Raw genomic sequence first — 17,345 nt, forward strand, 5'->3', positions numbered from 1 at the left:
TCCCGAGGAATCAGTCAAAGGTTTCCATTCTGGTGCAACAAGACCAAGACCGCCAGGACGGCAGGACGGAGGTCATCGACGAGTCCACCGCAGCGTCACGACCAGAGGCTTTTCGCATGTGAAGACTACCTTTGTCAGGATAAGTTGTACTACTTGTCCCCTTTCAAATCCGGTCGTTGTGGGATCCCTTCCCGCCAACATTTGGGAAGAGGACCAAGGCCACTATAAATAGGACTTAGCCATCACCATATAGGGCAATTGAATCGGGTCTGGTTTACATCCCCTCAGCTCTGCCGAGCTCAAGAACACCTCACCTCCTGAGGCCAGTTCATCCACTCTACTAGTTCATCCTCAGCCCTTCGATGCAATCCACCAAAACGCTGGAGTAGGGTATTACACCGCAAGGTGACCCGAACCAGGATAAACTGTTGTGTCTCTTTGTTTCTTTGAGCTTGTCGCGCTAGGCTTAGGAGGATCATGAGTAGGCAGGCTGGGTAGGTTGAGATCTCCGCACGCACACGAGAGTTCGAACCTCTCAAGGGTTTGCGAAACCCGCAATCCGACATATTATATTTAAGGTGATTCATACTTCTGGTGAAACTTTAAAATAGATCTGAATCATTTTCAAAAGAAAAAAAGTGTGGTGTAGATTCTCTTCACCTTTGTAATGTATGATCTAGATCCATCAAAATAAATGGTGTAAATGGATCATTTTCCTTTCTCTTAACCAATGTAATCTTGTCCACATAAATGTACCTTGATATTGCAGGTGGTTTGTTCATATTTACTTGTTTTTAGGTTGCATATAGCCATACACCATACATTGATGTAGAATGTGCCTAACAACTAGAGGGTCCCCTGTAGAGAAGAAAAGAAGAGGCATAATGATAAAGTCAACACTTTAACCAAACAAGACATCAAGTGAAAGGAATGTTTAGCAGGAAGAGAGAGTAATTTCGCCAATCTCATGGTCATGAACTATTGACAAAGACCTCCGAAGACATGTTGTCTCCCTTAGTGCATGATCTTAATTTCACAGATTAAAGGTATCTAATGTGTCACTTGTAAAACATTTCTTCTACTTGCAAGATTTCACACAAGTGTGGCAAGGGCATTGTCTTCTCCTTCGGGGAGTACCTGGCAAAACCTGCTGCTGAAAAATCCGTGTAAAAACATCTATTTGAATAGTAAACCTTATTTTGTCGTATAACTCAACGATTTATCCACGCCTAACATGTACGTATACTTCCTCTCTTTTTCATGTCCTTTTGCCATGACAAATTGTATGTGTACGATGTCCACTGCAAAAGCATTTTACAAGAACAAATAAAAAAATCTTTATTCTTTTGGCCTAAAAAGGATGAGATTCCAACTGTGTCACCTAATGCCATACAAACAGTTTCGAATCTATTCTTTCTCGTAGTTGGTATAGTAGAAGCTTCCCTTGTCCAATTATTGCTCCTAATTAAACTTGAATATGTTGCTCCCTTTTTGCCATACATTTCGTTGATCCACCGACTAAAATCTGGAGTATGTCTTTGGCTTGACTTGTGTTAGCTCACCAAACACCTCTGATCGATACTGATGTTGATAACAGCATGGTGTGGAGAAGAAATGAAGACTTTGGGTACTTTCTTGTGGGAAGTAGTTAGAATGATCGTTCACATTTAGTCCATCGTTCAATTGTTGTTTATTCCAGTAGGGACCGTTCCTAAATACTTCCTTCGTCCGAAAATACTTGTCATCAAAATGAATAAAAAGAGATATATCTAAACGTATTTTAGTTTTAGATACATTTTTTTTATACATTTTAATGACAAGTATTTTCGGACAAAGGGAGTGTAAGTCTTTTTAGAGATTTCAACAAGGGATTACATACGGAGCAAAATGAGTGAATTTACACTCTAAAATATGTCTATATACATCTGTATGTTGTAGTTCATTTGAAACCATTAAAAAGACTTATATTCAGGAACGGAGGAAGTACTACGTGTGTTTTTTTTGCGAATAAGAGATGTACTATGGTATGAACCAAAATATTCTCTCACGCCCGCTTAGTTTTCATGGGTATATGAAAAAGGTAAACACAAACACTCTTTATTTCTTCATTCTCTTGTAATGTACTCCTGCTGTTGCAGCAAGAACATGGCGCATGATCGTACAATCAGGATGTAAACGAGCAACAGGCGGTGCCCGTCGGTCTTATCCTGATCTTCCATGGACAGACGAAGAGAAACATGGAATCACACTCGCTGTTTGCTCCACTGTGTTTGCTTGATGTATAAGGTACTCTCCATCCTTCTTTCTTGTTTACAATTTTATAAGGTACTCTCCATCACTCACTCACTTATTCATGTGCGCTGATCGTATTGAGTGGCCAAGGAGAGGAAAGGAAATGGTGAAGAAAAGATGAAAGAAAGCTCAAAAGGAGGGTATACTAAAAGATAAAATCAACAGAAAGCTCGGAATTATCACTAACTAACAAAGTAACAATCGTGTCCTAAAGAAGGGGATGGCCCGGGTTGTTAGAAACCTCTAATCATGCTCGTGGTTGCACTAACAAACTCTGTCCTTGGAAAGTAATCAGGCTTTCTTTTCCAGCTGATTCACTATGTTTGTCTCAGATCGTCGGCATGTGACACACGCGAACTACCGCCCATGACCATGCATGGCACAGTGCTGGTGTCACTTTGACAGGAGGCCATCCAAACCCTAGCGGACTCGGAAAACGCCCTACAAAGCGCTTAAGTGCATAGTCATGCATAATTAGTAGGCCAGGCATGGGCTCTTACTCTGACCACGTTTGGTGAGTCAAGATTTGCGATGACGCTGACAGCACCCATCGGCCGTTAGAAAACGCTTACCAACAACACATCTTGGCACCAACTCCCAACCCAATCTGGCTTGTGATCGGCGTTATCCATCCACTCCTTTAGTCCTTTTATCGGTAAGTGAGCACTGGTAGGGCTTCGTTTCTTCCTCCGTTGCGATAAGCACCGGTAGGGATTTGGTAGTAGCTATGATAGAACTCCGGTGGTTGCATGTAGATGATCTAATCCGGTGGGTGCTCCTGCCCCTCCTATGCTAAACAAGTAGTACTAGATGATTAGATCGCATAATACATGTCACTTACTGTCTACACACTGATGTGCTCTTTGAGAGCTTCTTCAATTAACTGGAGAAGATGTCGTGCACGAATCATTCTGCCGTCAATTTAAGACAGTAGTGACTCTGATGGCACCAGCCACTTTTCATGACAAATATTCTTCTCTCTTTTCTAGGATAAGAACTCTGTTTCTTTTTCCAAAAGGTTTTCTCTTCTTATTAGGGCAAAATGGCCTTTCGTAGTGCATAAGCAGAACCAGTATGTGTGTGCACACATGATTAAATATCGCAAATTTGTAACTTTTGCCCTCTGCAAGTAGGCAACTTAAACAACAGCAGCTCCTCTTTTCAGGTCGAAAGGTGCCTTGCAGCTCAATCGTCTACCCATCTTCAACGTACATAGGGAATTATGATGAGCCGAACATGTGCTGGGGGGAATACGGTGCCACTAGCAGTAGAGCACGCTGGATTATGTAGCTAAACGTGATTGACCGCACTTGATCTTAACCATGGCAACGCTCATTGCTGTGTGCAGAAGCAATTGGCCGGGTTCAACTGCCTCCGGACACCGGACAGTGTCGTGCACATTTAGCCACTGCTCGTGGAACTACCAGCATGTCAGTATGGGACAATCCTGCAGCTTTTTTGAGTGTCAACAAGCTTGCAGTACACAGTTTCTGTACGAGCAAGCCCTCGTAACAGAAATGTTTTTTCTTCATTTTGGCAACTGAAATGTTTGTCAGACTCGCTATAGATGCAGCTAAAATCTCAACAGCTCGAAAACATATACAGCAGCTTTGGGAAGAAGGCACAAGCAGCATTGATCTGCATGACAGCAGGATCACCTGAAAGACTCCACATTGAGCCACAGATTCTAAAATTCTACCAGCACTGCACAGCCGCCAAACAAGTCAAGGATACAGACAGGGGCACTATCAATTAAATTAATGTTCAGGTCCAAACCTGTACACTGCTATATGATACGCTGAAAGAGAAAAAAAAACGAGTCAGGCGCATAATTATACATGCATGCAAGAACCCTAGGTGCTGGTTATCATGTCTATTTCAAGGTTTGGTTTTCACCCTCTTTTTTCTTCTTTCCCCTCCTGCCTATCAACACGCCATGCCTATCCGATGATGATACCTATGTGCAACTTGCAACTCCGCTGCATTAAATATGAAATGATGCACAATGGGAGGGAGCAAGAAATCATGTATGGGGTCAAAAGAATGCCCAAGGCTATGAACAAAAGCCGCCATTAGAAGCTTCCGTCGGTGATGGGGTATCATCGAGAATAACATCAGCAGGGTCCCCGACCCAAAGTCTGTCCCTCCACCGAAACTTGATCCTCAGCTTCCCATTTGCATCCACACCTATAACCTCACCTTTGCTCGCATATGTCTCCATGCCCCATCCCCACCTCGGGGCAACAAGACCAGGTCGGATCCGTACTCTGTCGCCTTGCCGGAAGGGCCTAACCTTCTCCACCTCCCAACCTTTGCATAACCATAGTCTCTCGCAGAAACAGAAAGAAACCCAGAGCTCCCCATCCCCGGCCCTGTGGGCCACCCCTATGCTGTTGTGGTTCACATCACCCCATTGATATGTGGGGGTTACAACCGAGTCCTTAACCTTTACCCAGTCTCCAATGCAGACTTCCTCCTCTTCCACCACTTTCTCCACCTCGGCTGGGTCTATCAACCAAGCCCTCGCACCAGCTGGTGTGTGAATCCTTAGCTTCCCATCAGCATCAATAGATGAGATGGTCCCTATACTTGAATGATTATGATTAGACCAACCAAATCTTGGCTGACGGATACAACCTCTGATCCGCACACGCTGCCCAACGACAAACCTGCTGACTCCTTCAAGCTGGCTAGAAAACCCTATCCACCTTTCCTGCTCACCGCAAAATGCCACATGAATAGTTCCATCCCAAGCATCATCTTCATATCCAATCCCATGCACCACCCCGATGCTACCTGGTTTGAGTGACTTCCAGTCATCCGCATCGTTCTTCAGCCTTACCCAGTCTCCAACCTCAAAGACTTGCTCAATCTCAAGATCTGCAGGATCACCTCTCCACAACCCAGGCACACCAAAGATGGCCACCCTTACTTCTCCATCAGCATGTACACCAGCAATTATGCCTCTCGAATCAGGCTTTGCATCTCTCCAACCCCATCTCGGCTCTGAAATTCCAGCACGGAACCGAACATGAAGGCCAATCTTAAAGGACTGTACTTTCTCAATGTCTGTGTTATGAGTTAACCATTTCCCTTTCCTGAAACAACCTGCCAACTCCAAGTAACCAGAGTCCTGAATGCTATGGACCACTGCTATGCTTATTTTTCCAACACTGTTCCAATCATAAGTAGGTCTGCTCCCAATACTTGGCTTCAAGCGCACCCAGTCTCCAACCTCAAAAGCTGAGAGCCTCTCAGCATCACCTGGAGCGACCTTCCACAGGCTATTTCTACCGGAAACCTTGACATTTAAAGTGCCATCCATGTCTATCCTCGAGATAGCCCCAATGGTTGCTGCAGTTTCATTTGACCATCCAAGGCGTGGCTCAGATATGGAAGGCAACACATGAACCTTTTCGCCCACTTCAAATGGCTGCGCCTTCTCTATGTCTGCTACCGAACAAAGGAAAAGTTTGCTCCTGAAGCAGAAAGCAACACCCATGTCACCATCTTCTTCCAGACTATGAACTACACCGATACTGCTACGAGTCACATCCTCCCAGCCATATTTTGGGGATGGGACTGTTGCTTTGACTCTAACCCAATCACCAACCTGCAAGCACAAACAGAAGATGAGGATCTAGGATTTGCTCTACAAATATCAGGACAAAGAATAGTTCTAACACTAAACAGCAAAAAAACAGAAGTACCTAATTCAGGGGAAATTAGGAAGCTTCATACCTTAAAATCATCGATCTTCTCCATGTCTGATGGATCCGCCTGCCAAGATGCAGATCGATTAGGGATATCAATTATGAGCAGACCATCACTCTCGATGTCGATTATTTTTCCCACGCTGTGATGAGTTTCACCACCCCAGCCGTATCTGGGCTCTGCAATAGATCTCTTTACGCACACTTGGTGTCCAATCTGGGAAGTAAGCAAATAAAAGAATATCACACAAAGCAAAATCGAAACAGGACAGAAAATATCTCATAGCGCAGTCAGATCTAGCCAGTTAAGATAAACCTTTACAAAATTGACTAACCAATTATTACAGTAAAAGATTTCTGCCGTGGTTTTAACGAGAGGTTGTTGTTTAGTTAGTCCAATAAAAAGTGCACACAAATACTCATGCAACACCAAACAAACTCCGCTTCATGATAAAGACATCTGAGTATGGAGTTGCTGACCTCACGAGAACAAGTGGTATAAGTACAAAACAAATACCTTGAAGGGGTCTACATGTTCGACCTCCTCTGGCTCACAGAGCCATGGATTGGACAGATAGCAGAGGCCCAGTAGGAGGCTGCTGTCTGGTCTGATCGAGTATACAACACCAACGCTTCCAGGAGTAATAGATTCCATGCCATGTACGGCAACCGTTAGTGAGGGACGAATCCGGACCCAGTTGCCAACCTTATATTCTTCAACCCTTTCAATTTCAGCAGGATCAGCCCTCCATCCCCTGGAAGCTCCTGGAAAACCAACTCTCAAGATTCCATCATCATCGACACAGAGAACTGTGCCAATGCTATCTCGTGACTGACCACGCCATCCAAATCTGGAGAGATAAAAGGATTATTAGAAGACCATTCATTTCCACAAACAGAAAGGTTAACGAAGTACATTGTGTTTTTCTTTGTCTTCACAGATCATTAGGTTGGATACTTAATAGATATGCAGTAAGAACTAACTTATATTGAAAGATTAAGATACTGACATGCAAATGACAATCCATAAATTTTTTGCGAGAAATTCAAATGGCAATCACATATTCCAACATTACACTTCAAGCTTTACGTTTGGCAATAGGCAGAAGCACAGAACTCTGTTTTGCAAATAGATACCATTTGCAGGCTATGATCATTTTGACCACATGTGATTAGAGACAATCCTGGTACATCAGTTTAAATTAAATAACACAACATATTCAGAACATATATCAGACTGGGAAGGTCTCCGCCAAGTTTTTGGTTTAATGGATCCTAAACCTACAAATATACAGCATGATTAGCACCCATAACCTAGCACAGACGATGGAATGTATGGAGTACCACGAAATTTATCTGCAGTTAGTATCAGTTGGGTCATTTACTAGATTTAAAAAAAATGAAATCTCGAAACTGTAGTGCCGGTTTAAAAAACAAAAGTATCACACCGTCGTTCCTGTGTCGAACAAAGAGCAACTCTTCGTCCGCGGCCTGGCCAAAGAGGGGCTCTTTTTGTCAAGTATAGGCCGAAGAGGCCCTTTACATCCACCTATGGGCCGAAGAGTGACTATCCGTTTGCACTTGAGCTGAAGAGGTACTCTTTGTTAGAACCTCGAACTAAGAGTTCTTTCTACCCATGCAGTCACACGCTTGTACATCCCCTGCGCATCAGAGCTTCTCCTGGTCAAACCCTCACGCCACCAGGACCGCATAGACAAGGAGAATCCATTCAGACGAAGAGCCATTTGAACTACACCTTTCAATCTACACCGACCATCGCAAGCCTACATCGTGCTCGGTGAGAAATTTTCCACTTAATCACACACAACTACTCATCTAGATGCCGCCAAACTCCTAGATATTGCCCCTTGTCATATTGTAGAATTGACAGAGTTGGCAACATCCAGTTCACGTCCGCGGGTGGCACAGATCATGGTGTGCACGACCAATGACAACAATAGGATGAGGCACGATTTCTACGAGGTTGGCAGCATCTAGATGAGTAGATGGATGAGAGTAATTGGAAAATTTCTCACTTAGCGCAATGTAGGCTTGCGACAGCCGATGTAGATTTTAAGGTGAAATTTATTTTTCACGATGCACGATTCGAGCCATTCTTCGTCTGAATGGATTCTCGTCATCGATACGGTCCTGACGGCATGAGGGTTCGGCCAAGGGAGCTCCGGAGTGGCAGGGACGCGAGTTTGCCGTACCTCACTGTAGCTGTAATATTTTCATTCAGGATTCAAACGAAGATTGCCTATTCGGCCCACACATAGACAAAAAGGGCCTCTTTGGCCCATACACAGACGAAGAGTCACTCTTCGTTCGATATGGGAACGACAGGGTGATACTTTTGAAATTTCTGAAATCGGGACGTTTCGTAAAAAAAAATCATTCACTAGCAGGTGCCTACAAATAGACGGTGCAGAAACTCAATCATACTCCCTCTGGTCCAAAATTTAAGACCTGTACATATTGTCAGAAGTCAAGATTTTGTATGTTTGATCAAGTTCATATTAAAAAATCAACATCTACAATATACCAAATCGGGTATTAGATCCATCATGAAATATATTATATTCACATTTTATTTGTTTAATATTGTAGATTTCATAGTTTTTCTGTGAACTTGGTCAAACTTTAACATGTTTGATATTTCATATGGTGTCTGTCCATTTTAATTATCTTATTGCCCAGATAAACCACAAAAATGTTCACCATGCTTCCAAACAGGGAAGTGAAGCACAGAACCACTGCAACAAAATAAATATTATCCCATAAACACACTAAGCATGGCTTTCTCCAGTTCACTGGTAGACAAAAGCCATGTAAGGTGTAGTACTGGAAGTAGGGAGCATCGAAGTTCATTTACCTTGGCTCTAAAATATCAGCTTTGAGCTGCACATGCTGGCCCCTATTCAATGGAATGACCTTGATAACTTCACTGGTCAAAACACGAGCTTCTCCAGAGCAAAATGACACAATAAGGTGGTCATTGTCAACAATAGACTGGACAAAGCCAATGCTTTTGGGTCCAGCACCTTGCCAGCCAAAATCCGGAGAGGTAACTGTTCTTCTAAACTTAACCCAATCCGCAACCTCATATCTGGTTATAGAATTAAGTAAACGCATTAAAGATGATCTTGCAATAATGTGCATTCACAAGGACCAGGTAAAAGAACATAGCAATTTGGCTCAAGGTATTAAATTTGGAAGTAATAAAAATTAACATCAGACCTAATACGGATCATCAAGGAAACAGCTAAAAACCTAGTACAAATAATGCAAAAAGATATATAAAAGCAATAAGACATGAGTTCCTTACATGGTTGGGGAAAGATGAACACCTTTATCTTCAAGTTTTTCCATCAGTTCTTCAGAAATCCATTCTCGTGGGAGCCTCTCAAGAAAATCTCGCAGTGTCCAACCTCTGTAATTAATAGGAATAATATTCAAACTTGAAAACATATGATGTAAAAAGTTTGCACAAAACAAACTAACCCATGGTACCATTTTACTCACACAACCAAACATAAAAGCAAGTACAAGAAGATAACTTCAAACAGCCTTGCCGCAAAGGACTTTGAATAAATGGGGATACTCCCTCCGTCCCATAATATAAGATCGTTTTTAACACTAGTGTAGTGTCAAAAACGCTCTTATATTATGGGACGGAGGGAGTAGTTACTTAAGCAACTAAATGTCAGTTTCATGTCATGTTCGTTAGTGTTTTCTCGCGATACAACAAGAGTTTGGCGTATCCTGAGTTCCTGACAGAAGGACTCCTCAAAAAAAGAAGAGCAAAACATTTACACTCTTCCTCACCACAAGCGGCCGTAAGAAATAGGGATAATTAAGCGTTCAATAGTAACTTGCCTGTGGTTTCTCACATCAACAGCAGGTGATGGATGCTCCAGCATTTGAACAACCCAAGTCAGGTTTTCCCGAATCATTTTGGATGCATCAGCAGCTATGTGAAAGGAATTATCACCGTCGTCATCCTGATATAACCAAATAGCACAGCGTTATAAATAGACATGAACACTTGCTGTTGACACAATGGTAACAAAATCAGGTTTTGAAGAAAATATAAGCAGTAACAACAAGATTATGTCAGAACTCCAGTTCTGCATACAATACCTACAAACCATGAGAGGGGTCAGGAGAACCAAAGGAAGGTAAAGGAAAAACATAGGAGACAAGGGAGTACATTCCAAATTCAGAGGACTAATTTATACATCAATGAGACAGTAAACTCAGCTCATGTAAGTTATTCATGGTATTTAGATCATGATTATCAGCATGCATTTCTGAACTTTAGTACGGCATAGAAATGTTCTAGCAGAAAACCCAATCCTAAAAGAAAATCTATACGACAAGAGAGCTTAAAAACATCGATAATCAACAGCACTCAGTACAAGTAAATCAGGCCTAACTGAATCTTGTGGATCGGTAAGTTGGCATGTAAATAGAAAGCCCATGATGCCCATTATTTAAAAAAAAAAGATGTGTTTGCATGTTTGACTTGCAACTACTCCCTCCGTCTCAAAATAAGTGTCTCAACTTTATACTAACTTTAGTGCAAAGTTGTACTCCCTCCGTCCGGAAATACTTGTCCAAGGAATGGATGTATCTAGATGTATTTTAGTTCTAGATATACCCATTTGTATCCATTTCTATGACAAGTATTTCCGGACAGAGGGAGTACTAAGGTTAAGACACTTATTTTGGGACGGAGATATTAGATAACAAAAGAACTAATGTCCAAGGATTCAACAGTGACCCTGGTACTTGATAGAGATGTCTAACTCAGTGAAACTTGATATCTTCGGTGTGCAAATGCCTGGGAAGTAAAATTGGGATGCTCACACATTTGGATTCAAATATATAGCAGAGTGTTTCTTGGTAGGTTCATGAGGAGAAAATGGTTGCTGGTGACTGCAGAACTACTTCAAGTTAGGGCATGTACAAAGTCATCTAGTCAGCCGTCTGTAACATTGGACACGTAGGAAAAGAAGTGACATGGGGGAGAGAGAAAAGGGAGAACGCTCGAGCCTGTCTGCAGAAATATCAACCGTCTACTCCCTTGTAAATCGCTGCTTATAGACGGCTTTTTTCCCGTTGTACAAGCCCGTCGCATGTCATGGGCCCTATATCTAGATAGCCGTCATCTGCACTAATGTACGAGCAGTTGGAGTATTTACAGCAGACGCCCGGTTGTACGCTTATTTTTGACGGTGTCTATAGCTGATGTGTACATATCCTCTAGATAGCCGCCGTCTGCACTGATGTACTTGCCCTTAGAGCTTCCCTTATACAGGCTGCTATATCCCAGTAATTAGAGACAGTATTTCTTTTTTTTCCTTCTTTTCTACTGTTAAGTAATCCTTTCTAGAGTAAATTATTAAAAAAAGTACGTTAGCAAGGTCCTCATGACTGCTCTCAAGTCACAGACAAACACATACATTTGGCTGAACAGCTTGTTACTGTCTATAATTCGAAATGTTATAAGGTGAACTCATGATGCAAATCACATAAATGATAAATTGGAAGAGTACAGAACTAAATCGCATGTTGGGAACGGCTCCCATTTAGTAGCATTACCACATAACTCCTAATATCCACTTGGCCACTTGCGCGGGAGAGATTTTTTTTAACTTGGCTTCTAGACTTATCTGATTGTCTTTTGAAATGACTGAAAAAAAGACTAAGCCACAATACCTGTAGATTACAATCTGCCCCAGCAGCTAAAAGCAAGCCAACACATGAGTTTGCACCTCTGTTCAATGCAACATGAAGTGGTGTTGTGTTCTGAGCATTTCTTATATTTACATCGACTCCAGCATCAAGAATAATCTGCCATAAGATACAAAGAGAAAACAAGTCTTATTTCGATACAGAAAACATAACAGCAAAAGAGTGTAGGAAAAATGTAACCAACAAATAACCTTTACCTTTACCAATTCTGCATCGTTGATCATTGCTGCAGTATGCAATGCAGTTCGGCAATGTGGGTCATCTTGTGCTGTAGGATCAGCACCGACAGCCAGCAATATTCTTACCAGCTCTTGGCCCTCTAGCAAATACAAACCACATACACTATCAGGACAATCGTGGTATGTAATGGATAAAGGCAGGCTTCTGTGCTGTCTATTGTGCCATTATCTTAAGGAACTGACATAACAAGATTCGCTGTTACGGTATCTTTTGAGGGTGATATGAGTAATTGAGCAATTACCTTTCTCGTGCTCCTTTTTAAGAGCAGCTGCCATGCACAAAGCTGTTCCAACAGGGCTAGGTACATCAACTGCTTCAACTATCTGCTCTTTCGATGCAACTTCGACCCATCTTTTCACCAAACTGGCGTTCCACGTCTCGATACATAAATGCAATGGCCTATTAATCATAAGAGAATGATGTCACGGTATAGAAAAAAATTAGACAGATAAAGCACCAAATGGAAGATCCCAAGCTGCAGCGGCTCAAATGAATTAACAGAAAACATTGACAGATGCATCCAAAACCTAAGTTCCCAGCTCACTATTTCCACTTATTGTATGTATATCCTTACGTCTTATTCTGGGAATTTGGTATGCTCATAGAACTGCAACCTCCATTTTCCAGTATGACAATAGCACATTCGGTATATCTCTTGGCCACAGCAATATGCAGAATAGATTCACCTTCTCCATCTACTGCATTAGGATCAGCTCCAGCCATGAGCAATTCCTGCATAACACATAGAAAGATTCTAAAAATAGGAACCAGCTTATCTCAAAACATAGATGAACATGATGACGTACTTGCATGCACTCTGGTTGACCATGATGAGCACAGATATGTGCAAGAGAAGGACCAAGGCCTTCTCTTAGCATAGAATTAACATTAGCAGATCTCCTTATAAGTGCACGAACACATTCTGGAGAGCCAGCAGCCAAAGCAAATACAATTGGAGGGTTTTCATCCTTGTCTAATATGTCTACGTTCTGTTGGTAAGCTACAATAGCTTCCACAAGCTCTGCCGAGCCTCTACGGCATGCTAAATGCAATGCAGTGTATCCATCTGTATTTTGTGCTTCTAAGAGGGAATGAATTAAACTAGAATTTTCCATTGAGGCGGCCTCTGCAAGTAGATCCCTGCCAGACGCAAAAAAAAAATAGTGTTAATACAGTACAGCTATAGCTCTATAAGTAGCCATAAGAAGTTGCTAAGAGCTAACCTAACACCAGTAGCATTGCCTTCGCACACAAGATGATGTAAAGCATTCGGATTATCATGAACGAGGTCCAGCATGGAGGTTCGTGATGGTTCCACACCGTTCGGCAAGCTTACATTTGTGAAGTCACTGCTTAAGCAAGTAATGCATTAGAATCAATTATATCAGAAAGCTAAGAACTCCCAAGAAAATTACTTGGGAAAATATAACATATTCCACTGAAGATAATATTCATCTTCCGCCGTTTCCTAACACACTTTCAGTTAAGTTTCCATAAACCTTTACTTCTTCTATATTTAATTGGGAATAAACATTAGCCTGGAACTAACATAAGCAGATCTCCCTATAGATGCACAAACACCTGGAGAGACAGCAGCCAAAGCAAACACTTGTTTCATCCTCGTCCAATATGTCTACCTTATGTTGGTAAGTTGCACTATATATATGCCCTTCTAGAACGCTTGCAGTCAAGATCTCAAAACTCGCATTACTATATATAAAAGCATTTGTATTGATTACATGGGTTGCTACTAGTATATATGACATCATTATCAAAGGTACTACATTGTTCACCACTTGTGCTAGCTTATACAACCTCCGTCCAGAATTAACTGTCGCTGAAATGAGTGTATCTAGACGTGTTTCAGTGTGTAGATACACTCATTTCAGCAACAGTTAATTCCGGACAGAGGGAGTACTTAGAAAATGTGTGTGTATTAGAGATCATGTCAATGTCCACAACAACAGGAAACAGAACACTTAGTGGTTTCCAATTATAATGCTACAAAGAAGTACAAACTTGGATAAAGAAATTACTTCTCGGGACTTGCAGGAGGGCTCCTTGGTATCTCTAGTAGATGGCGAAGAAAAGTTTTTAGCATGTCCTGAAAAGATGGTCTTCTCGAGGCACGGAATTGCAAACAATCACCAATCATCTTCCACAGCTCTCCAGGAAGTCCTACACCTACTACTCTTGAATACTGTGGAGGTGGCTTCTTTTCTTTTACAACAGACTTATAAATGTCCTCTGCACTTAGCCCAGTCCATCTGCATTTCAATTAGCATCTAACCACACCATTCGCAAAGCATTAAGAAACACAAAAGTAATAATCAGACTACTTACGGAACAGCTCCAGTGCACATTTCCACAAGTGTACATCCAAAACTCCATGCATCCGACTCTGGTGATATTCCATTTGCACTATCCCAAAACAGATTCAGTGACTTCTTCAATGGTCCCCATGCCTCTGGGGCTGTATAATTGGGACTAAGCACCGTAGCATCCATGCCAGACATGTTGGAGTCATCAGGCACTTTCCGACTAGTGAGGTTCTTCAAAATTGCCGAAAGACCGTAGTCGGAGACGACTGCGTGGCCGTTTGCATCTAAAAGAATATTGGACGGCTTTATACTCATACAAACAATACCCGCTGCATGTAGCTCTGCTACTCCACGAGCAATATCTGCTCCGTACCTACAAAGCCAGGCCCAGAAAAGAAGTCTTCAGAAACTCCACAGATTTTAGTAACAAACCAAGCACACTAAAAAAGAGCCAAATAATTATTATCCTTTACGAGAAGTAACTTCTCCTTATGGTATGGGTGTTTCCATGCGCTTAGCATTAAAGCGATTAACTATGCAGTTCGCATTAGGATAATCTAGCCACAGATAGATAAACAGACAACTGCGTAGAAAATCATTGGAGAATGGACAGCTGGTAAATGCAAATGCATCAAACAAAGCAAGCTACTTGAACCTATCATCCGAAATGGCCTTAATTAGCATGCAATAGAATTCAAATATCAGCCAAAATATAAAATGTCTTCGGTCTTCCGTTAGTCAATTGCACAGAAATATATAACAGATGCTTGGGAACCATAGTCAGTGCCAAGGTTTTCGAGTCGACAGTCGTTCTGGGGTAGCGACTCTTGAATAGTCGACCCTGCAGTTGCGACTAGTCGCGACTAACATCCGAATCTGCAGAGTCGACTTTTTTTTACGACTCATCAACTAGTCGCGACTAGTCGTTCGACTCAAAAACAGTGGTCAGTGCTGATATTAATAATAGTATTATTACAGTAGAAAACAACCACAGGTGAGAATTTTGCTCCATGCCTTCCATTTTAAAGACCGTGCCAGTTTTATGGAAAAACGTCTGATGTGCAAGATATGATCTGAAAAAAAATCAGTAGGGCGTAGTCACCAACATACACTATCTAGGAATTTACTTATGAGCATGCACGGTGGAAAAGCCCATGCTCTTAGCATAAACAAGCATGCTGGTCACTCAGCTCATGGATAATACAGATAACTGCAGCTTCACGGCTCAGCAGCTTGATGGGAATTGACCATCAAAAACATCGCCAAAGCCATGCAGTTCTGTGAGCGTCTTGGCTAGAAAAATCCACCAATTAGATTTTAATGGAAGCAGAGAGCACCTTGGTCTTACAGGCATTAACTAAAATTAACTTTAAGTTCATGAGAGCTCTGAGCCTGCTACGCCTACAACACGACAACATATATAGTCTAAAGGGGACAAAGAAGCTGGCAGCATTAACCGGACATAGCTCGACACGTATCCATACCGAGAAACTCGCAGATAATGAATTGAGTAGCACCGCTGATCAAACAAACGCTTTCCACGTCGCAGCTCAAACTAGCATACGACAATATACGACCGTTAATGCTCATTCTTAGCTAGACTGCTTGGCGCAAAATACATGCGAATGAGCACGTGCTGATAATGAATTGCATAGCACCACTAATCAAGTAAGCGCCTTCCTCGTCGCAGCTCAAACTAGCATACGACAATATACGGCCGTTAATGTTCATTCTTAGCTAGACTGCTTGGCGCAAAAAACATGCAAATGAGCACGTGCAGATAGCAGATAAAACGACACACGTTAAGTTGCAACTCATCTAGGTTGATGGTAATTTATTGCGCTCAGTGATGAATAAGCTCGACAAGCAACAGGAATAGCTAGTGAACAACTAGTTAGTTTCCATGATTAGATGCAATGCCACACCTGAGGATCTGCTCAAGCGTGAGGCGTCCGCCATTCTGCCGCATCTCTTCCTGCACAGACCCTGGGTAGCGATCCATGACGAAGCAGAGGTGGCCGTCGACCTTGACGGCGCCATGGAAGGTGCAGACATTCCGGCACCAAGTGGAGGCTCGTCTCAACCGCTCTACTTCCTCCTGATGAACACCCTCAAGCTCGTCGGCCGCTGACAGGGGCACCCTCTTGACCGCCACCGGGTGCTTGCATCTCTTGGCACCACCGGGGCGGCCAGCACGGGACAGCGTGCCGGCACACACCTCCTGGCCGGCGGGGCCAGGCGGGCCGCTCCCGATGCGGCGGGCTAGCTTGAGGTCCGGGTGCGAAGCGAGGTCGACAGAGGTGCAGGGTGGCGGGCCGGCGGCGGGCACAGGGACAGCAGGGGTGCGCTTGGGGCGGGCGAAGAAGTCGTCCTCGTCGTCTTCGTCGGAGGAGCCGGAGTCGGAGTGCAGGAAGGAGGGGGAGGAGGGGGAGTCGGAGAGGAGGGAGAGGATGGGGAAGTTCTTGCGGAGCGCGGAGACGGAGTTGCCGACGGCGGTGGGGTGGCGGCAGCGCGGGCAGGGGAGGACGGCGCCCGGCGCGGCGGCGAGCATGCGCGCGAGGCAGGCGCGGCAGAAGCCGTGGCCGCAGTGGAGGAGCAGCGGCGCGCGCTCGTCCTCGTCGTAGCGGACGTGGCAGAGCGAGCAGCACGGCACCCTCATCGCGCCGCGCCGCGCCGCGCCCGGGTGGGGGGGGACGGGGGTTTGGGGGCCGCGCCGGTGCCCTAGGCCGGGCAGATCTGGGTTGTGGGGTTTGCGGGGAGGAGTTGGATTTTTTGAGAGGAGGTGGAGTAGAGAGAGAGCAGGGAAGGGAAGGGAAGGGGGAGGGGGGTTGGTGATGATGCGGTGGGAGCCTGGGAGGGACGACACCACGCGCCTGCCTGCCTGCCTGCTTGCTCCGCCCACCTTTTCGTGCTGGGGAAGGTGGGGTGGTACGGCGCGCGTGTTCGTTCCTTCGGCGGTGGCGATCTTTTCGACTGCTTGGGTTTTTTACTTTCTGATCTCTGATGAGCATGAGCATGA

The 17,345-nt window shown here is 43.6% G+C and overlaps 1 protein-coding gene across 1 annotated transcript; it reads right to left on the bottom strand.

The window, feature by feature from the left end:
- Positions 1–4,023: 4,023 nt before the first annotated feature.
- Positions 4,024–17,131, bottom strand: LOC123131373 (E3 ubiquitin-protein ligase KEG). Its single transcript, XM_044551067.1, has 15 exons — positions 16,252–17,131; positions 14,349–14,699; positions 14,042–14,272; positions 13,229–13,354; positions 12,812–13,145; positions 12,580–12,737; positions 12,247–12,404; positions 11,963–12,084; positions 11,730–11,864; positions 9,885–10,009; positions 9,334–9,438; positions 8,881–9,114; positions 6,523–6,856; positions 6,034–6,222; positions 4,024–5,905 (listed from the first exon to the last, which is right to left on the bottom strand). The coding sequence occupies exons 1-15, from the start codon at positions 16,983–16,985 to the stop codon at positions 4,346–4,348; spliced, it is 4,896 nt and encodes a 1,631-aa protein (XP_044407002.1). The 5' UTR covers positions 16,986–17,131; the 3' UTR covers positions 4,024–4,345.
- Between the last annotated feature and the right edge of the window lie 214 nt (positions 17,132–17,345).

The sequence above is a fragment of the Triticum aestivum genome, chromosome 1B, assembly GCF_018294505.1.
Source record: "Triticum aestivum cultivar Chinese Spring chromosome 1B, IWGSC CS RefSeq v2.1, whole genome shotgun sequence".
NCBI classification, from domain to species: domain Eukaryota; kingdom Viridiplantae; phylum Streptophyta; class Magnoliopsida; order Poales; family Poaceae; genus Triticum; species Triticum aestivum.

Bases quoted from the DNA above. Each gene is read 5' to 3' on its own strand.
- LOC123131373 (XM_044551067.1), bottom strand. From the start codon at position 16,985: ATGAGGGTGCCGTGCTGCTCGCTCTGCCACGTCCGCTACGACGAGGAC. The intron at 12,085-12,246 runs GTAATTGCTCAA...TGTATTTGCTAG, and splicing joins TAAAAAGGAGCACGAGAAAG to AGGGCCAAGAGCTGGTAAGA. The intron at 6,223-6,522 runs GTATTTGTTTTG...CTTACTTCCCAG, and splicing joins AACATGTAGACCCCTTCAAG to ATTGGACACCAAGTGTGCGT.